The following is a 21,963-nucleotide window of genomic DNA, read 5'->3' on the forward strand; positions in this document are numbered from 1 at the left end:
ATAAGAATAAGAATAAAAAAGAAATAAAAAATATATAATACAATAAGATTAAAAAAGAGAAATACAGTGCAATAGTGAGAAAAATAAAAAGTTACTAGATAAGGAATTACACTCTAATATAGAGTAGTTATCCGGGTTAAGTACAGCAGTGAATGGACATTTAAGAGGAGTTAAATATCCTAACAGCAGTGGGGATGAAGGACTTCCGGTAGCGCTCCGTCCTACACTGTGGGTGCCGGAGCCTGCCGCTGAAGGAGCTGCCAAATTAATTAATTAAATTAATAAATTTGAGTTATTCTAACCCCAGAACTATATTAATCGTAATCTAACTTTAAAAATACAGCAAAAGAAAATTACTAATCTGAAGGCTACAATTCGACGGAGAACGTCTTGACAGGCGAAACTCAGGGGGAAATAAAACGACCCAGGACTACTTCCGGCAGTTGCTTCGACACGCTGTGATTGGTTCACACGCTGGTTCTCAGAAGCTGCGATTGGCCGACGTGAAACTGAGCCGGCCCTTTTGTGTGTGTGTGTGTGTTGTTTTATAGACAAAAACTTTACTAAAAGAAGGAAGAAAACAAAACCAAATCTATCGGATAAGTCCTCCATCTAGTGGAAGATAGAGGTAAAACATCGTCAGAGTTGTGCATGGAGATTGTAAAGGCAATAAATAGAAAAAAACACAAAAACGACAACATATAAATAAATTACAACAATTATTATTATTATTAGTGTTAATATTTGATTTTCCAGTCCAGCCCCGAAACCAATTGAGTGTTAAAATATAACTACATTTGAAAACAATTGTTTATTGTAAGGTAAATTATAAATAATACCCTGTTAATTAAGGCAGACAACATTTAAGATAGTGATTCAATAATTTCCCCCATACAGTACAACTGATGGAGTTGAATTTTACTTTCCTTTTTCTGGTGTGTATTGAATGTACCCTCTGTAGCGGCACTCGGTCCTGAATTCTCTTTGTTGTACCACTTTTTGAAGACGATCCACCAACACCATTTTGCCATTTTGTGAGCGACGTGACACGACAACTTTTCTCCGATTTTAAACAACAATATTACCATTAAACCATTAACTTATTGGCCCTTACATCCTCTTTTAGCAAATAAATGAACTACTACATGAAGTGAATTAATTGTTTATGTATAATCACGTTGGTATGAATAATAGATTTATGAGGATTATAAGCAAATTTTAAAAGAAAATACACGGTTTCTATGTCATTCTTGCAAAAGAGAAATTTAAATCACTTAACAGTAAATGCAAGTAACTGTTTATAAGAAAGCGTTAAACCTACTTTCATTTTTGAGTAAATGCTCCATGTAGGTGAGGTGGTGTCATTTCAGGCAGTTTGATGTCATTAAAAAGGCCTAATCACCAAGAAGGAATGAAACTCAACACAATACACAACTATGTACAATATGCAGAAGGTGTGGCTCCTTAATGTTCATAAGTATCCCGCTCTGTGTCTTTATTTGTCCACAAAGCTGTTGGAACTCATGCAGGTAACACTATTTATATCATTAATACTGTTTCCCTACTTTGTTCTTTTCAGATTCTGAATCTGAGCTTGATTTAAAATTTGATATTATAAGAATTTACACCATTCACAAACTCAACATTACTCTTTAACACAACGCTAATGTGTATTTTTTTGTCTAAAAAAATCTGTCAAATTGAAAAGGGGTGAAATGGTGAATGTATCTGCCTCGGAATGTCATATTTAAGTTTAAGTCAATTTCATTTTCTATAGCTTTCCTCTTGTGTGTTTTTTTCAACAGGAATTTGCAAATTAAAAACAACAACAGCCAAATATTTTGCACCGAAACTGGGCCACATCATTTTTGTAGCACAGGTTAGTGAGAAAACATCATCAGTGGAAATGAAGGACTATCATGGGTCCATTGTTTTAAATAAATCAAATACAAATAGCAAATTTACAACTGACAATTTGAATAATGTCCATTAAATATTGAATAAGTCTTCAAAGATCATTTATGCTCAGATCATAACATGCTAAGGGCTATAGTGTTTAACATGTTCATTGTTTTAATTCAGCATGTTAGCATTGTTCAAATAGGATCATAATAATGGTAATAACTAGTCAAGCCTCTTGCATTACAAATCATAATGCTTTAATAGGCGCAATGGCAATGGGGAAATGAGGGGAAATGGGGAAATGTTATTTTACCACAGGCCATCTGTAGTATTAATGGCCAATTCGCATGGGATAGTCAGTCACGGAGCTGCTGCTACAAGGCACATGTTCTGTCACCCTACCCAGCAACCCCGGGATAGTGATTTATGCACCGCTACACCTCTTGTCACCATGTGTGTACTACACTGCTTCTTGACACTACAAGTGAAGACACTCATCAATATAGCGCATTGATCCACGCTTGAAAATCTGCGGAAAACTACTTGCAAACAGGAGATGACGGAATATTTGCTGGTTTATTCTCACAGGATTGGTATTACCTGGGGAAATTGTTCCGGACCTTTTTACCACAGGTAAAAACTGCGGAATCTTTAATGACAACGTTCGGTAATAGTTACTGACATGGCACATTCGGACTGGACTAAAATCACTGAGAATATCTGGTAATAATACTTTACCTTCACGTCCCCATGTAAAACGAATCCCGTCCAAATAGGGCTAAAGACTGAGACAGTTAACCTTTTGAGTGATACAACACTGGACCAGAGTAACTGACTGAGCCTTTGCAAAGGCAAAAACTGCTACCCATTAATGATACAATAATAATATTTATAAATGTGTGTTTTCAAACTTCAGGTAAAAGGACACTGCTGGAATAAGGGTTTGAAGCAAAACCCAAGATCTTCATTCATCTTTGCCCGATAACCAACCAACATTGGAGCAAAGTTCTTCTCAGGAAATAAAACACAGGTTTCGAAACCATGGCTGAAAACACATCAGACACTGGCACAGATGAATCCTTGGATAGTGAGGAGATGACTATAGAGGAATGTATTTTGCACCTACACGACACCATTTCACCATATGTGCAACAAAACCCGACGTCCACCAACACTCAACTCTTCTGTATGTTGGCCCTGTTGAATGCTTATGTTCCTGAGTCCTACCTCCTGCTGCCTGACTGTCAGCAGATCCTTGGACCACCTGATCCCATCCATGGAGGGCCCCCATTTGAAGAAAGAATGAAGCCTTTTACCATCCTCATCAACACATCTAATCCAAGCCCTGGACACATTAGTTTCATTCACCAAATGTTTGCACAGGCTGCTGTTGAGGTTCTCTGCAGTTTTAATATTTCAATGAGTGATAAAGTGGAGGAACTGATGGTCAAACTTTGTGGAGATGAGGTCCAACCATATATCATCCCGTTCATCAAAGATTTGCTGACAAAAAGAGAAATGGGAGCTATTCGTCAGGACAAGTTTTCAAGAATGATTGAAGATATACTTAAACGTGAAGGTTTTTATCCTGCTCTGTCAGTCTTGATGACTGCATCAAACAAATTTCACCTTAACCCCATTTTCCCCCAAGCTGTTGCCCGCCTCAATTACATTGCAAGAAAACCGTCTGACTACAGAAGAGCTGAACAGTGGGCAAATAAAGCAATTGAAAGAGCTCCAGGTAGCTCTTACATGGCTGACACTCTCGGGCAGATTCACAAAAATCGTTTGATGAAGACTTCCATTGTAAACACTGCAGACAGGGCCTTTGCGGCTTTTGAAGATGTGGAGAGGAAAGCTGAGAATGAAGCGGGCCCAGAGATGGTTGGAGAAGGTACCGTAAACACTTCCAATTCATTCAACAATAGAGGCCTCTTTGGGTTCATTCAAGTAGCAAAGATAGCCTATGAAAAATGTAACACACAACAACGTGAGCATTTAATCCAAAATACAAAAAGGAACAGGAAAGTGGAAGACATATTTAAATTCTTTAGCTGGTATTTAACTTACTCCAAGCCTGACATGAAAACTTTAGAGCCATCTTACTTCTGGAAAGATGTCTCTCGTTGTTATAAATACTTCACAACAGAAACAGCAGCTGAATCCACCAGCTTCTCAGGCCTTCTCGACTGTTTAAACCATGGCCTTTTCACATCAAGGGGAAAACGTGCTGGGTTTCAGGAAGATACAAAAACCGTGTTTGAGTTAGAAGAGATCCAAGGTGCTCTTAAAGCCTCATATGAGGAAAATGTTAACGACATCAGAGTCGCAGAGAGGTACATCCTCTCCAACATCATCTTGAGCAACAGGATGCCTGATTCTCCTCAGCTCACACCGGTGAGAGAACTCCAAGCCATAATCCAGAGATTCTTGAGTGCAGAATTGCAGCGTAGAAGTCCTGAGTTTTACCTTCTGGTTCTGCTGCTGTTTTGGCCGGAGGAACAGCCTCCTGTGGTGCAAAGCAAGGATGATGAAGAAGTTGGACAACTGGACACAGATGATGACAATTCAGAAGATACAACCTGGGAGGATACTGAAATAAATGAGGAACCAGCAGCAAACACAGAGCCTGAACAACTGCCTCCTGACCTCAACCTCCTTGATTCCAACCTCCAACAGTATGTTACTTTCATGGAGACGGCGTTTGAGAGAGCCGGATATGCCAAGTACCTCCGAGGCCGTTACCTTTTGCCTCTGTTTTTTCTGGGAAAAGGCACTGGACTGTGCAAATGGATTCACAAATCAACACTGGATGCAATTGTGGAAGAAAATGTGGATGCTGAGCTTGTTGGTGCGCAAGGTAACATAAAACTTGAGAAAACAATAATGATTAATGACATGTGGATCAATGGTGAAGTTTGGCTTCTCCCAAAAATCCGAGATATCCTTCTCCCCATCAGGGTAGAACCCTATCACCCCCTCATTGGGCCACGGCTGAAAGAAGAACCAGTGCTTGTTTGTGTTGGAGGACAGAGAATAAAGGCAATGTTAAACAATGTTGGACCAGATGCTTCAGTCATGAGTTACTATCTTGGCTTCAACATTCAGGGTCTTGTCGTCTTCAAAGCGGGATCGGAAGCACTAGTTGTCCCATGACACGCCAGCCTACAGTTGCTCTGTTTTAAACCAAAATGGCAAAAATCACCACCATTGCTACCTGTAGCTAATTTAAACATTGACAATGTTGTAATTTGTCAATTATTATTATTTTTTGAGGTGAATGGGTATACTTATCATGATTGACAATGTCTTTTAACTGTTAAGCATTTTGTACCATCATTAAGAAAAGTGCTGCATAAATAAAGTGTATTATCATTATCTAAACCAAGTAGCTTTGCGTTTAAAATATTAACCATGTCATACTTTTGATGTAATGCTTGGAGTGACATTTGCTTCAATAAAGTACAATTAACATGGAGAATAAAATCGTCTATGTCAAGTTCTGATGATGATATGGAATTTGTTTGCTTTTATTTACAAATATATCAAGGCAAGAGGTATATTGGTTTATTCTGTCTTTGTGTCCTGTTAAAAAAATGAGATCTTAGAAGTTTTTATTCTTCTCTTCAAATTAGGAATGGGAATGCATGCTAAAATGGGCATTAGAAATTCAAGATATCAAGTATGGTAATGACAATGAGGACTAATTTGTGTTAAGTTTCTGTTAGGTCATTACTGAAAAATACAAATAATAAGATAAAATGTGTAAAGCATAATAGTTTAAATATATAAATAATAAATATAAAATAATTAAAATAAAAGAGTACATACAAAGTGGAATACAAATGATATGTGCCATGACACAGATTAAGATCCAAAATAAATTTCTTCTACAAACAAAACGCATGTTTGTATGTATAACAACTATTATTTTATTCATATTTAAAACGCCAGCACTGAAACTGCTTGTCGCTCTGCGCTGTCAATTAAAAAAAACAGGTGAATTAAAGGGCAAAGACAAAACTACATTCTAACGGTGAATGCAGTGGAACGGGAGGATTTCCGAGGTTCCGTGAAGGGAGCATTTTCCCCGCATCCACCTACCAGCTTCAGCTAACAACACCGAGACAGAGCGCTGTGTTCGAGGGAGATGTCGACGCGTTGTTCTCCGGTGAATGTCGAAAACGCCAGATGAGAATCGAAGTGTCCGCACAGTGAAACGTCTGTCCCGGGACTCCTGAAGGATCCGGAACTGTTTTTGGGTGTAAGAGCTAGCGGAGCTAACCCCGGCTAACCGCAGACTGACAGGTGCACCATCCGCGGAGTTCAGATTTGAGACGTTTAAGCCTCGCCTTCTTGTCCGGATTAGGAGTTTTACACCTGGAAACAAGAGTTTCATCTTGGTACAAAGGCATTTTATACACGCATACTATCAAGGTAAGAGCCGTTACATATATATATTTTTGTTGTTGTTGTGGTCTGATTGTATGAGGCATTGGCACACGCCGAGCGCGCGGCCGTTACCGAGAACCAGCGTTGGACCTGGACGCTCGCCCTCAGTGACAAAATGGCTGCTAACAGGGGCAGAAATTAACACAGCTTTTTGCCCGTTTTAAAGACATAACAGGGATGATTTCTGCGGGAAATATTCACAAACGATGAGGCTAATGTCTTATATTCAAGGTAATAAGTCACATTGCATTTTACCATGTGTATTTGTCACTAATGGCGCTTTTCCACTATACAGTTCTAGCATGACTCAGTTTGACTTGATTCATTTTTATTTTTTTTTTGCTTTTCCATTAGGGATAGTAGGGCTTATTTTGGTACCTGCTCTGGCAAGGTTCCAAGCGAGCTGAGCCAACACTAAAATGTGACGTCAACAGATTGATTGGTCAGAGAGTGTTGTCACTGGAAGAGACAGGAGCGCGACGCCTGACCCAAGAATCAAATCGAACTATGCCGAACTGTAGATCAATTAAAAAGACCTAAAAATCCTATAAACGTGCATTAATCTCCAACATTTAGCAAGGGCATTTCTAAAATCTCAATATTTAACAGAGGAGTCTGGTGTATTTAGTGACAGCACTGCCAAAAGCTGGTGATCGCGAACTGAATCACGATCAAAACGTTCAAAATTTTCAAAATGTTTGTAAACTGCATCACAATCCATAAGCAAAATCAGACATTTTTCATCATGTAACACAGGAGTTGTTGATCCGCCTCGGCCTCCATCAGTAAGTTCAAATGGTTCTATTGTGACTTCAGTGCTAGAAAGGTTTGGATTTGGATTTAACGAAAACATTGAAACTTGGCAGAACGAGGCAGCATGTGACCAGCAACTCCTGAGCCCCTGCGTGTTAAAATCGTTTCCCATTGAAAAAGACTGTTTAATAGCGAGATAAAACAGTGAACATTTTGTGTGGTTGATAATGGGCCAATACGTTAACCACACTTTAAATAACTCTTCCTTAAACAGTGTGTTTCTATGGTTAGTATTTGCTTCATCAGCCGAGTGCAGCTATTATAGAATATTGTGTTTAATTACTTTTATGAGTTGGTGTAATTGTTCTCAGAGAAGCGTCACATGCCTTTGTTGTGTATAAATACTGGGAACCACCCACGGGGGATGAACTATGTCACGTACACAACACAGAGCAGGTGACATGGAGGTCAAAGGCGGTTTTCAACAAAATGACTTGACTCTGAAACTTAAGGTCGTTTTTACTTTCATTTCTTCCCTTCGTGACTGATTTACTGGAACAACGGAGTGATAACAGTCTGAAATGGATAGAGGAACCAGTAAAACATGTGCTGACAACATAACTGAAATAAATCAAGTGTTGCTCATTTCCTTTAGAAAAAGGGTTAAATAAGGCGCAGCTCACTTTGCAAGTTCAAGCAATGTTGACAAATAAGGTAATGGACAAATCAGCTCTGAATAATAATGCAATAACAATAGTTATGGTAATAATGTAAGCAAGCTCAGCCGAATAAAAGGTGACATCAATGGATGTCAACGTTTTTTTGTTACATTAAGCACAAAACACGTCCACTACATATCTCTGCCAACCAATTTTATAAACATTGCAATAAACTTGTGGCTTAGAAAACAGTCAGCAGTGATGCCCAAATGTTTCCTTTTAGGGCCAAACTTGGTAGTGGGTCGTGCCAGGATCCTTGTTTCTGTAATTAGGGTCCGAGCCACGAATGGCAGGGGCCGAAATGGTCCTGGCACGGATTGAATTTGTGCGAGGAACCTATTGTTATCCTTCAGATTATTATTATATCGATGGCTTTGCGGTTATTTTTGAGTGGGTGAACATGCATAAAAACGCTTGAAACTTTGCATGGAGGTCAGGTGTGGCGAAAATGCAATATTGGCATAGTTCCCGGACCATGCATTGCTCAAGGGCTCATTTGCGCCCCCTAACGTGAAAACAGAGGCAAAATTTAGTTCCACCGAATTTCCCGAAACTTGGTGGGAAGATGTTATAGACCAAGACAAACAAAAAAGTTGACAGTAACCATGGCCTCAACTCAACAGGAAGTTGGCCATTTTTAATTTTGGCATCCATTTTGGCGATTTTTATGCACCCTAATCTTTAAAGGACTCTTGCCTTTGATAGGCTAGTGTACCTGCCAAGTTTGAATTGACAGACGGACAGACGGACATCTGTTCCTTGAAGAAAGCGGTTGGGACGTATACGTTTTACTCTGTTCCAGACACCGGTGTCTTCCTTTTTTCTTTTGTTCAAAGTCATCAAAGAATTCTTGCCTGTGATTGCCAAAGTGTTGCACGCCAAAAAAACGGAGCCACCTTCACCTGAAAACGAACCATCAAGCAATATGCTGCGGCGTTGACGGAGTTGTTTTCATGGGTATGTCTACGTCCTTGTGATGAATGCAGAGATCCTGTGCTTTGCTACATGCGACTTACAATGGAATTGAGTACAATTAGCCAGGGGTGGAATCGAACTTGCGACCATGATGAACCACTGAGCCACTCCACTCCTACATAACTTAACATAACTTACACACCGTGGTTTTCCTGTTGTCGACAGGCCTCACGGGCAACGCAAAATATTTCCACACCGGGGTTTGAGTTCCTGCGATGTGTTGCCCAAATCCGTAGTTGCCACGGTTACTGGATTAGTCGGCAGCAGCTTTGGGCTAGCTCGGTTTTTACCTCTTTGGCAGGCCTGCAGGACGTCACATTGGGGTCGTGGTTAAATCCTCAATTCCACCTTGATGATCGCAACATCATTTCGAGCAATATTCGAGACCCCCTTTCCAAATGTGTTTATCTTCAAAACCTAACAAACCTGTTTTAAAGCAACCTTTGCATGTATTTTTTTTTTATTTTCTTCCAGAAAGCTGACATCTGCAGGAGGAAACCTACAGCCTCTTTTACTTCTCCACCTTCGTTTTCCTCTATTCTATTGTTCACTCTTTTGTAATTCCTCATTTCACTCTCTCTGTTTGCTGTCCCTGCTCTTCCGTCTCGTCTCCCACCCTCGAGAAACGCTGCTGACATGGCCTCGGCCAACTCTGAGTCCAGCGTCCTGCAGGAGGAGCTCACCTGCCCCGTGTGTCTGGACCTCTTCCGTGACCCCCACTTGCTTCCCTGCGGCCACAACTTCTGCAAAACCTGCCTCAATCACCTCAAGCGGCAAGCGGAGCGGGGTCGCCTGCGCTGCCCAGAGTGCCGCGACAGCCACCGGTGCAGCACCAGCTTTCAGAAGAATTTCAAACTAGCCAATATCGCTGACGACTACCGCCAGAGGCGTAGAGCAACCACTGCTGCCGCGACACGTTTGAAGTCCAGGGAATCGCCGTTGTCTTTTGTGGCGGCGCAGAAATCGGGGAGTGTCTTTTCTGTTCCGTGTGACTACTGCCCCTCAGTGACTGCTGAGGCACCGTCATCCTCTTCTGCTTCTCACAGTGGAGGGGACGAAACTGCTGCTACTGCTGCTGCCGCCGCCGTGTCGCAATTTGCGGTCAAGACATGCCTGAAATGCGAGGTGTCCATGTGCCAGGAGCACGTGAAGCCGCACCTGGAGCTCCCGGCGTTCTGTGAGCATCCGCTAATGGACCCCATAGACGACTTCTGGAAGAGGAAGTGCCTGGCGCATGATGAAATATACAGGTAGGGTGCATCAGCATTCGTGAACAACTCTGTTCTTCCATTTTATTCGGAACGGAACCGCTGTACGGTGCCCAAGCTCCTGTTGTTTTCCCTTTGCCTTTCCTCCTCCTCCCTAAATATTCATAATTTTTTCACACTTTCTTTCTCAATTTAAGATGAGAAATCGACTTTTGCACAGATTTGTCAACTGCATAGGCCAACCACTTTCCTGCTAGCTGTTAGCCATTTTCTAGCACCCTCTAGTGTTAAGGCCTCTTCCGTGCGTATTACGGCTTCAATTATTCTTTTTCCTCTTTTGAAGGAAAATGAATGGCATATTTGAGTGTTGAGGAAACTCAAAACCTTACCAAACTTACTTGAATTTACCTTTTATATTGGCCATACCACAAAACACAAATTTAATTCATAGATGATGATGTCCTGAATAATTGTTTGTTTTTCGGTTTATGTTTGTTGTCTGTTTGTAGTATTTGAATCCGCTGTTATTATTATTATTATTATTATTATTATTATTATTATTGTTGGCACTTTTAGTTGGCTGTTTAATTTGGCCTGTTTGTAACTAGTTGTTGCATTTTAGGTCCAAGAACAGGTTTTTCTAGAGAAGACGCCTTGTCTGAATAAAATGACCTGTGTAGATAAAGGTTAAATTAAAAAAATAAACACACTTGGAAGCAGGATTGTAAAAACTGTGTGGATGTGTAAATGCTTGTTCTGTTTTTTGTATGTTTTTAAAGACGGAAAGAGTCATTTCCGTCTGAGGTGTGTAACGGCAGTTTCAAGCTTTGTTTTTTTTTTCAAATTCACACCCAGATACTACTGCATGGACTGCAAGGTGTGCGTGTGCAACGCCTGCACCATAGAAGGAGACCACTCGGGACACACGATGAAGACACTGAAGAACACGATGAAAGATCTCAAGGTACTTTTACTACTCTGTGGAATATAGAGGAAGAAACTGCGACGGAGTCTGTGGTTTAAATATTTTGAGGTTTTGAACCGAAACAAAAACGTGCAATGTTTGAGGTGGTCGTGCTCTCAAATGAACTCATTGTTTTATTTTTTGCTCACACAAAATCCTGCGATGCATCTGGAATCCTAATGAATGACTGCAGTTTCGTTGTGTGTGTGTGAGAGAGAGAGAGAGAGAGAGAGAGAGAGAGAGTGAATGGATGAGTCACATGACTTCCACAGTAGACTTCCTCTGAGAGGATTTAAGCTGGTTACTGGGGACATATCTTTTTATATCCTTTATACTCATGTTTATTTAATATATTTATTGTGCACAGGTTTCTCTCTCAGTCTTGCTATCCATGAGATACTGTTATTTTTTTTCTTTTTTTTTTTTCTTTTTTATTAATGCAGAAAATAACAATATTGTATGAGATATTTCAGTTTCAGTTGCAGTTGGGTGCTTCCACGTATAATCAATATTGACCTTGAATGTCCTTGGTGCTTGACCGCTGACATTTGTGCTCTCAATAATTCAGTTTTTCATGTATTTTACATCAAATTTCCTTATAATTTCAAGAAAACCTTCAAGCCAGAACCATACATTTGGTACTTTGTAGAGAAAATGGATATACAATGTTGATCAAACTATTGAAATATGTTAATATGTTAACTGGCCAAGTGGAAAGGGAACTTGGTTTGTGATTGGAGGGTCGCCGGTTCAAATCCCCTCCTGGCCAAAAAGGGCTGGGGTACCCCTGAGCAAGGTACCCAACCCCCAATGCTCCCTGGGCGCTACTCAGTGTGGCAGCCCACTGCTCCTAATTCTAGGATGGGTCAAATGCAGAGGAATACTTTCCCTAGGGGGATTAATAATAATAAGGGGATTAATTTCAATAATTTTCCTAAATAGACACTATTATGTTTGATGGTGCCCATTTTATTGGCGAATTTCTGTTTTAAAGAAATACTTCAAGGGTATTAAGGATTTTCCAATCCATACCAGCATCACGGTCATTTTCCTGTGAATATTGTGTATTACATTATATTTAAAAATGCGATATAATGGCATATTAAGGCAAAAAAAAAAAAAAAGGATCCATAAAATATATATATAAAAAGTGACCTTTTCCGAGCCATTCCAAGTGGCGTGATTGCAGTTATCTGCTATAGGTACAGTTGTCATGAATCACAGTGGATTCTGCTCTTTAAAATGTGTTTCCCCGTCATGTTCACCAGGGAATTCTGGACAAACAGCTGTACAGAGTTGAGAGGAAGTTCAGTCTGGCAGAGAAAAAACTCCAGGAGCAGAGGCAGAAGGAGAGACAGAACAAGGTAGACACGGTTATTCATTATGTTTTTGTTTCCGTCAGAAAATGTTGAAAAATGTTGATCAATCAAACCTGGAAATGATGAGGTTTTCAAATGTCTTGTTTTGTCCACAACACAAAAACGGAATCGGTTTGAATGATTTCTTTGTTCTTAGTTTGAGAAGGATATTGCACGAGTTGACTGTTTCCTCTTCCTCTGTTTCCTCTACGTCACTTTCCACGTCCAGAAGTTCTTGGACGACTCGGAGCAGTGCTTGAACAACCTGGGTGACGAGATGGAGGCCAAAGTGCTCGGCTTCGTCACCAGGTTGCGAGATTGCACGCGCACCCACGGCGACACCAACGGCCTGGCCATCCAGAAGAACATCTTCAGGATCTGCCAGGACCAGGCTCGCCTCCAGGAGGCCCGCTGTGGCATCGAGAGCCTCATGCAGGAGAGCGACCCTTTCCGCTTCATCCAGGTGAGGTTATTCTTCAAATAGAAGTCTGGTTGGCGAGCCCTACTTTGAGCAACCCTAGTGTGAGATATACATGGCCCTGCTTTAGGATGGGCATGAGATGATGTTCTTGTAAGTTGGTTAAAAAAACCAAAACTATTCACTATTAAATAAAGTAAACTATTAGTGTAGTTTTTGTTTTTAATTCATATTTTGCACAAAATGTGTCCAAACATCTCATATTTGTCCTTATTTCAGGCTTACAAGACGACGGGAAAACAGTAAGTTCTGCTTTTATATTTACTTTCAGCACTCAATGATGAGAAAATAGTGTGTTGTCAATTTTCCCCCATAGATGATTTATTTCCAAAAGCTTGTCGTATTTTATCAACATTTTAAGCTGCGAGCGGTGTTTGTTGTGACATTTTTGCTTGAAAAAGACTCAGAAACGATAGATTTCTGTGTTTATTTGCACAGAAAATGATGCATCCGTGTTTTTACATGTTTATTTTTCTTTGTTTGTTTTTTTTCCAGGTGCCGCAGGCAGTTACGGAAAAATATGTTCTACCCAGAATACGTGGACATGGAGACGGAGGTTCTCGGCGCAATGATGGATGACGAAATTACGAAATTCCTCAACGAGGATCTTCATCGCCACATTGTCGCTGCCTTAAAGGACATGTGTAAGTATCGATATCATAATCAATAATCAATAGTTTTCTTTCTAAATGTTTCTAAAACATCTTTTTTTTCTTCCCTGTGTACACGTCAGGCGATCTGACGGATCATGAGGAAGAGGAGCAGGAGGACAACGAAGAAGACGCCGGGGAGGAGGACGAGGATGAGGACGAAGACGACCTCAGCGACAGCAGCGAGGACGAGATGAGGAGCGAGGGTGAGGAAGAGGAGGAGGAGGAGGACGAGGAGGAGGAAGGACACGACCAGAGCGATGGGGCGGACGACCTGTACAGTCCAGAGGAGGAGGTGGAGAGTGAGGACGAAGAAGACGAGGACAGAGAGGAGGACGAGGAGGAGGAGGAGGAGGAGGAGGGAGGAAGAGGAGTTTAACGGATTGTTTATATATATATATTTTTTACACCTTTTGCAGCACTTTGAATTTGATACGTACCTGTTCTACGACGCCTGATGAACACTTTGAATGTACCACATAAACGGCACAGGACCCATAATCTCGTCTGTTCCCCCCCCGTGACGCTGCCTGCGTGAATCTCATGCTTAAACCTGCGTCACGTACTGCTGAATGTACAGTAATTAAGGTGCTTTATCTTCTTATATGTATTTACGTACGGAGACGAATGTGCGGCGAGCGGAAGAACTCAAACACTGTGCGGCCGGATCTTCTGCCACTTGACGAAAATGCGTCGAGAATGTGAGCTTGTTGACTTTACAGCACGCGCTCGTGTGACTTGATTTGTGTATCTGAACAATTTTCTCAAATTTAAATGATAATACCAGTGCGTACTCAGACAAATGTCAGCTATCTTTGACTTACCCAGTTTTCCGTCACCATAAAAAGCCTTTTTTTGGATCAGAATCTGCGAAGACGGGTCAAAGCTTTGACCTAAAATGTATAAACTTCACGGTATAGTTCAGGTTTTTTGAGGTGGTACTGAGATAAACCGCGGCGACAACATGGCTGCCACTGCAAATATTAGCCACTTAACAAAAGAACTTATAAAATCTACGTCAGCCTAAGTCTGTCTTTTTCTTAGGGGCATGTTTGTTTTTTTTCAAATTTATCTGATCATTACACTGTCTTTTCCACCTGGAAAGTGAAGTTTATGTTGCTTTGTGGATCTTTTATCTTTACGCCCTGCACCACAGTCCATTGAGAAAATGTTAAATTTTATTTTTAGCTTGGAAGACACAGGAGCTGCTGGTCAACTGCTCTATCTTCTGGTAAGTTTGTGTCACCAACACCCGAGTTACACGCAACACATTTGAGTTCACTGATGAAGGCGACTCCTGTGTGCTGTAATGCTAAATCACTGTTTTTCTCTATGGAATTTGGTGCAGTGAGTGAGCGGTTTACCACGCGACTCAAGGTTCGGTTCACTGACCACCAGTGTCCAGTGTCCAGTGCGAGATAAAATCAGCGATTTTCTCAACAGACTTTGGTGCAGGTTTAGTTTCCAGTGTGGAAAGGCTGTTTAACATCGAGATGAAGAGGTTCCCCTTTTGTGAAGTGGCTAAAATCTGTTTTTCCCGGCAACCCCACTGAACTATCCCCTTTTTCAGCAAATGCACCGTGCTGCTAAGTTAATTTGTACTTGAAGAAGTCCCTTCTTTTGCGTATGTGTTGATGTGATTGCCTCCTCCCATCAGCGCTCGTGCTCAACATCGCAAGCCAAAGAGTGAAGACATTTCCATAAGCGCATGGTCATATTTAAAAAGTTTGTTTGCTCGGCATGACATGTAATCGACAGCGGGATGACTTTGCTTTTTTCATTATTACCCCCATGGTTCTTTCTACGCAGCTAATGCATCATTTCAAAAAGATATGTCCAAATATTCCTATGCACTCTGTTCATATACAGTATATTATTCTTACAATGTCAGAATTTTTGCACTTTACTACAAAAAGAAGAAGAAGAAGTAGCAGCGAAGTGGAGCCTGACGACATTGAATGTTGAAGTTTTATTTTGATAGGAGTGGATCTGTGCGATGGAAACAGTTACTACATAAAAAACAACGCCTGTTGAAATGTACCACCTGGTGTATTTGGTTATTTTTTCTAAATTATTACAGTTCAATGTTCAGTTGAAAAACACTAATATAAACATACTCTCACATACACAGTGTTTAGATGTGTATGTAGAGTGTAATTCAAGTTATTTGCCAATTTATGTGAATAGAATGTACATAGAAATCTAGATAAGGACTTTACCGCACTGTTCTAGAGAGTTTAATATGTTTTTATGGGGAAAAGCTCATTATTATGTTATCAGAACTGTCAAAAAACAAGATATTTATAGTGCAAAAAATTAGATAAGATGGAAAACAAGACAACGTAACGTGGAGGTTTTCACAATATTTGTAAAAAAAACCCCAACAATTATTAGATGAAAAATTACTTTCTTTAGAAATGTACTCTTTTTACAGTAGTTGTACGAATTTAAACCGTTTTGTAAAATTCATTTTCACAAGAAACAAGATATTACATCTCGAGTCGATTTAAATATTATAAAGTGATGTTTTAGAGCCATTTCGACAGTTTAATACACTCTTAAAAAGACAATTGCTACACTCATCGTTACCAACATGTAATATAAAAAAATACTTGTCTCGCATATTTAATAAACATGAATAAAAAGTAACCAGATTAGGTTAACGCGAATCCAGCCCGCGGAACCTTTTTTTCCGTCCATCGAACACGGACAGGTTTCCTGTGAGCGCTTCCGATTTTAGCGTTAGCAGCAGCAGTGGCTGCATGTGTTTTGTATTTATCTCCTAATTTACATGTAAAATAAGCGAGTTATTTGTGCTCAGACGCACAGTATAGTGTGTTTATTTCACCAAATAAAGACTCGGAGAAGCTCAGTGATGAATTTCGTCTTTCGAAAGGTGAGAATTATTTTTTTGCTAAATGTTTGTGTTTGTTCGAACACAGAGGTCAAACTTTAGCGTCCACACTTTCTGCTACTGTAGTGTTTTATAGTTTGTGATTAACCAGTGGCTTAAAATTATTAATGTTAACGTATTTATTATAAGGTTTTAATATATTTTATTGCAAAACATCCATTGCTTGTTACTGGGCTTCAATTTAGTTCCAGTCAGTTTTACTGCAGAAATGTCGAGAAAATTGAAGGTTAATTCTATTCTATGTTCAACAACGATATCCAAGATTTCCTACTATGAAATAAGTATTAAGAATTCATTATTGTAAGCAACAAAAACATTTAATAAGTGTGTATTCCTGCCCTCCTTGTCAAGTCATTTGTCAATTAATTATCACGCGATGTTATCACAATATCATGATTTATGAGTATTATGATATCATGATACGATATTATTACAATATTGCAAAAAATAGTTGTGAAATCATATATTGTGATATATACACACTACAGCTCCCGTGAGAGTGAGCACTTGGCACCATCTAGTGGACTGACATTTTTTTTTACGCTAATCAACTAAAAGTTAATTTCTAAAAAATGATATGCTAAAAAAAATACAATTTCGAAACTTGGTGTCTGATAATATCGTGACATTTCACTATCAAGCCAAGAATTGTATGGTAAATTTTTTTTGTTAAAGTCCAAGGGGATATCCTATTGCATATTATTTATTTTTTTAGAGAAAGCTTAAATCGAAGACAAAAACTGTTAATGGATTTTTTACTGGCCCTACCCATTATTGTAATATTTCGCACAATAATAATGATAATAATAATAACAATAAAGAATTAAATCAATATACATACGTAGATATTGTTTGTAAATTTGCTCTATTGTAACCAAAGCAACTTATATAAATACAACATTTTGACATCGCTCCCTCTGTGTTTAGTTGCAGGCGTCTTTCACACAGCAGGCGTTTGTGTTCAGCCAAACACTTCCTGTATGCAGGTAAGTCTCTCTAATGCTCACAGAAGCGTTGAGTTGAAGGTTGTTGTAATGATGGCGATAAGGATAAGCAGTAACACCTGGCTACAGTTTGTACTGTTGTTGTTTTCTGATGTTGTCTAATTATTATGTATATGGTTCTCGGTCTCGCTTGTAAAAGAGCTTTTAATCTGTGAATTCCTTGCAAAATAAAGATTAAATAACACATTTTCAATGCCACAAAATGGATCCTGGATCCTCCCCTGTGGAGAAAATAGCGAATATTTAATTTAACAGAATAATAACGCGATAAATCGTCTCTTTTTGTGCTGTTTGATTTAAAAGGGCAGCACCTTCAGTCCAGTGTCCCACGTGGGGTACGTACATACAAACACACATGTCCTTTGCTTGTCAGTATTTGTTGCACAGTTGTGTGTTAAATGTATCTCGCACATGCACACATTTGTGTGCTCACGATGAGTGTGTTGATGGACAGTTATTGTTGTGTGGTCTTTTTCAGGTGCAGCTTTTGTAAATGAAAGACAACATCACAGTATGCCAACTCACGAGATTGGCAGGTGGAAACATCTGATGAAGAAGAGAGTGGTAAGACTCCGACACCTGAGTGGGTGTGTGTGTTTTCACGTGTTCAGGACCTTTTCTTGTATAATGTCGTGTTTCATTTATATCCAAAGCCAAAGTAACTTAAGGTAGCCATTATTAGCGTGGCATTATCATATAAACACCATAGCAACATGCACACAGTTTAAAATGAAACAGTGCTATGTGTTCGACTGATTTTACTGTGAAACACGTACGGGGTACGTGAGTTCAGGAACACGCGCCATGACCTTGGAAATTACTACTACAAATGCAAAATAAATATTGACCTTGTCAGGACCAGTCCGAATGAGTGGAAATCAATGCAGTGTCCTTGAAACTCGTACAACCACACCACATGGAACCTTCACTGCTTGGGCGTGTCTGAAACAAATGGTCTAAAATCTCGATGACATGTTTGTTTTGTACGGTTGTTTTTTCAGCAAAAGAAAAAGAAAGATCGGTTTCAGATGAAACCGATCGTCGCATCGACGGACTCTGCTTACGGAACTCTGAACGTGCAAGTGTCGGGTTACGACATGGCGCTGGTGGAGCACTACACCCAATACATCCACAACCTGTGCAACCGACTCGGCATCAACGTCGGATTGTGGTAAGGAGATTGAACGAAAGAAGATGTTGTTCCTGCTTTTTATTACATGTTCCAATAATGTTTAGGGTTTTATATGCGACCCAGTAATTATTACCTTTTTTTTTAAAAAAAAAAGTAACAACCTTTTTCTTATTGTTTGTCTTCCCACACACAGCTACGCTTTGCCAACCAAAACCATGGAGGTCATGCTGATGCAAGAGAAGGGCACTAAGATGTACGTCGATGCCGTACTAAAGACGCACGAGAGAGTCGTCCAGGTAAAAGGTGTTTTTACTTATTTCTCATATATATGTTAGTTTCTTAAGAAAAAAACAAATATTCTTTTTATATTTCATGCGTTTGCACAGCTGAGAAGCCTGGACACGATGTTATGTCCCATACTCATGGACGTCGTTTTGAAGAATCAACCGGAGGGAGTTAAACTTTCTGTGAAAGAGGTGAGTTAGCCTGACCTTTTTTTTTTCCCTCATGTTTTTGTATTTTTTGATTAAAAGTTGAGAGAATGAAATGTATTGAAATAGTTTTGCTTTTAAAATGAAAATTGTTACTTCCATGGTCGACTGCTGTGTTCACACCAGAAGCGCTATTTTTTTGCATCGCTTTGCATCGCCCATCGTATCAATCACGGCACGGGATCATTTTGTACATTTTGTGATGTGATGGGGAGCGATTGACGCAAGTGGGATGTTTCCGGGAATTTCTTTTCACTGTCAACCAAAGGGTTGTTTGGTATCAATCTGGTAGTTTTTTCCATTACTTCATAGTACCTCCTCAGTGTGGGCGGGGTCGTCATAGCACGGCTGCACGTCGTTTTATACGCGACACAATTGCATTAACTAATGACTTGTAAAGCTGTTGTTTTCCATGTAACTGATTCATTAGAATTCATTAAAAAAGATAAGTTCAGTACTTCCTGCATGACCGGAACTGAAATACGACGGGATGGGTTGTGATTCGGCTCACGATCACCGGCTTTCAGCCGTGCTGTCGCTAAATACACCAGGTTTGACACATTTCCTTTGCTAAATGTTGGAGATTAAATTTTTAAGTCTTTTTAACTGATCTACAGTTCGGCACTGTTCGCTTTGATTCTTGTGTCGGACATCTCGCTCATGACACTCTCTAACCAATCAGTGTACAGCATTTTAGTATCGGCTCAGCTCGCTTGGAACCTTTGCCTAAAAACCCCCAGGTACCAGGTACTATCACTAATGGAAAAGCAAAAAAAGAGAGTTGAGTCGCGCTAGAACTGTATAATGGAAAAGAGCCATTAGTGTATATCGATTATATTGACTGTAAATATTATCTAGATTATAACTCACTTGTGATTTTTCACTCCGCAGTTCACAGAGGAGGATTTCAAAGGCCGTTTCAAGGAGCGTCCAGAGATGCGGGAGTTGATGTCTCAAATTAACTACTAAAATGTGAGAAGAGTTTCAAACTTCACTTCCCAAAAGGAAACATGACACAGATGTTTAAATGGCCGACCATTTTGTTTATTTATTCCCCAGCGTTCCTCAGGTGAAATACTGTACTGTACAGCAGACGATCATCTGCATAGACAGTGTCTATCTGAATTGTCTAGTTTTCTTTAATTTAAAATGTTAAAACATTAACACTTCTTTTTGAAAATCCCAATAAAATGCACATTGCCACATATTTCTTTTCACTCCAAGTGCGCCTTTTTGTTTTTCAAAGAATCACAAAAAGATGTGGTACATAATATTGTAGTTAAGTGAATGTTTCACATAGGCATTGTATTGGCGTTTTGTCCGGAAATCAGGTCCCAGGGTGGGAACATCCCAAAAACGTAGCCTTTGCGTCTTCGTGTTTTCTGGCGCTGGCATTCACCATCCCCGTCTTCATCATACTCTTGTGTTTTGGAAATTGTTCGGCAGCGTCGCCGACTACTTTCAATGAAAAGTAACTACAGTAATGTCGGGCTGAATAGATGCTAGATAATCACTAGTACACGCCCTGTCCTCAGCCACTTGAGCGAAGATTAATGGTGGAATTGAACTGTAAAATAAGGGGAGGAGAGTACGAAACGTACATTCACAGACACAAATTTTGCTTGAATAAACAAATGAGTGATTTTTCGGTCATCTTTACTGAACATCCACAGCTTGTGCTATCAAATTCATGCCACACAGTTTAGGTTAGCAAATGTACTGTATTTTAATATATAATTCTATTCATTTGTAGCACAATGACAAAATGGCGGTATTTCAGTTCAGTCTTACCTTTTCAACAAATTTCATCGCAGTTGTTACAACATAAAACCCATTAGTACTTAAATCTTAGCAAATGTTTCCAACAGCATCGAGTCCATGGTGTTTAACGGCATGAAATGTAGCTCTAATGTCTCAAAGCAAATTCCACCTTGTGCATGTTGTCCAGCAGGGGTCACTCTAAATGATCATATTGTTATTAAGAAATTAATCCAACTTTTTGGACTGTAATTGACTGCGTCTAACAACCACAACTTTTATCACCATTTTGAGACACGTTTAACACATTAAGTGACACACTTTGTAGCCAGGGCTGTGTCAAAGGATGCTGGGTCCCTCAACGAAAAGGGGACCTGGGGCCATATCTCAAAAAACTTGTAACTTTGTAAACACATGATACTGAACAAGTATCAACAAATCACAAGCTGTTATGTCCTGTCCAAAGTAATTGGAGAGTTTCACCTATCCAGGTGACTTTTCTCACCTGGATATATTTTTTAAAATGCTCTTCCAGCCAATCACAGGCCCAAACCCTTTTGTTTTAATCTACCAACTAATACATTTACCCTGTTTGCTCGTTAGCAGAACACCAGATTTCCTGCAATTTAGATTTGCTAACAAATTAGTTACTTTTCAAGCACTAACCCTGTCACCATCTTAGCGATAGCTACAACTCACAAACACCAACACCATGACAGGAATATCTTTACCATAACTCCAAATGTTCAGATCTAAACACGTCTATCTGGAAAATAATGTGACATAGCCACACACATCAATATGACCTAACTGAATGCAGATTGTTCACAACAAACAAGACATTGCTAAAAGTCGAGCATCCAACCGTGCAACTTAATGAATTTGTAACTCAAATTTTTTTGCATGAAATGTAAACTTTATTTGCCAGAATCAAAAGGAAATACACTCTATTTATGCTATGCTGCTAAATTTAAGAAGGTGTGGTTTAAAAATCATTGACAATACTCCCAGTTTGACGTAACTTAACTTGATATGACCGTTCAGACATTCAGCATTCATAACAATAACACCGCATTATACCTTTAAATCACATCTCATTGTACAGCATTCTTGTGCAAGGCTCGCCACATTCAAAACGATGCTAACTCGCTGATACACTGTGTTCACGCATCGATGTAAACCTGTTTTATTCTTCTCCATCTTTA

General features: G+C 39.7%; 3 protein-coding genes across 3 annotated transcripts; all 3 read left to right on the forward strand.

The window, feature by feature from the left end:
* The first annotated feature begins 2,882 nt into the window (after positions 1-2,882).
* On the forward strand, positions 2,883-5,388 carry sb:cb1081 (sterile alpha motif domain-containing protein 9-like). Its single transcript, XM_044021951.1, has one exon. The coding sequence runs from the start codon at positions 2,944-2,946 to the stop codon at positions 5,056-5,058; it is 2,115 nt and encodes a 704-aa protein (XP_043877886.1). The 5' UTR covers positions 2,883-2,943; the 3' UTR covers positions 5,059-5,388.
* A 581-nt stretch (positions 5,389-5,969) lies between these two features.
* On the forward strand, positions 5,970-13,793 carry zgc:92594 (uncharacterized protein LOC436996 homolog; the record flags this gene model as incomplete). Its single annotated transcript, XM_044022298.1, has 8 exons — positions 5,970-6,339; positions 9,276-10,051; positions 10,865-10,973; positions 12,242-12,337; positions 12,561-12,794; positions 13,029-13,051; positions 13,305-13,453; positions 13,543-13,793. Coding segments are annotated over exons 2-8 (1,476 nt in total), but the record flags the coding sequence as incomplete, so codon positions are not given.
* Positions 13,794-16,184: 2,391 nt separating this feature from the next.
* On the forward strand, positions 16,185-20,207 carry mrpl48 (mitochondrial ribosomal protein L48). Its single transcript, XM_044020362.1, has 8 exons — positions 16,185-16,355; positions 17,301-17,359; positions 17,681-17,712; positions 17,856-17,941; positions 18,379-18,548; positions 18,703-18,805; positions 18,896-18,985; positions 19,892-20,207. The coding sequence occupies exons 1-8, from the start codon at positions 16,335-16,337 to the stop codon at positions 19,967-19,969; spliced, it is 639 nt and encodes a 212-aa protein (XP_043876297.1). The 5' UTR covers positions 16,185-16,334; the 3' UTR covers positions 19,970-20,207.
* Positions 20,208-21,963: the final 1,756 nt, after the last annotated feature.

The sequence above is a fragment of the Solea senegalensis genome, linkage group LG3 (assembly GCF_019176455.1).
Source record: "Solea senegalensis isolate Sse05_10M linkage group LG3, IFAPA_SoseM_1, whole genome shotgun sequence".
Lineage (NCBI taxonomy): Eukaryota > Metazoa > Chordata > Actinopteri > Pleuronectiformes > Soleidae > Solea > Solea senegalensis.

Bases quoted from the DNA above. Each gene is read 5' to 3' on its own strand.
- sb:cb1081 (XM_044021951.1), top strand. From the start codon at position 2,944: ATGGCTGAAAACACATCAGACACTGGCACAGATGAATCCTTGGATAGT.
- mrpl48 (XM_044020362.1), top strand. From the start codon at position 16,335: ATGAATTTCGTCTTTCGAAAG. The intron at 17,360-17,680 runs GTAAGTCTCTCT...TTGATTTAAAAG, and splicing joins CAAACACTTCCTGTATGCAG to GGCAGCACCTTCAGTCCAGT. The intron at 18,549-18,702 runs GTAAGGAGATTG...TCCCACACACAG, and splicing joins GGCATCAACGTCGGATTGTG to CTACGCTTTGCCAACCAAAA.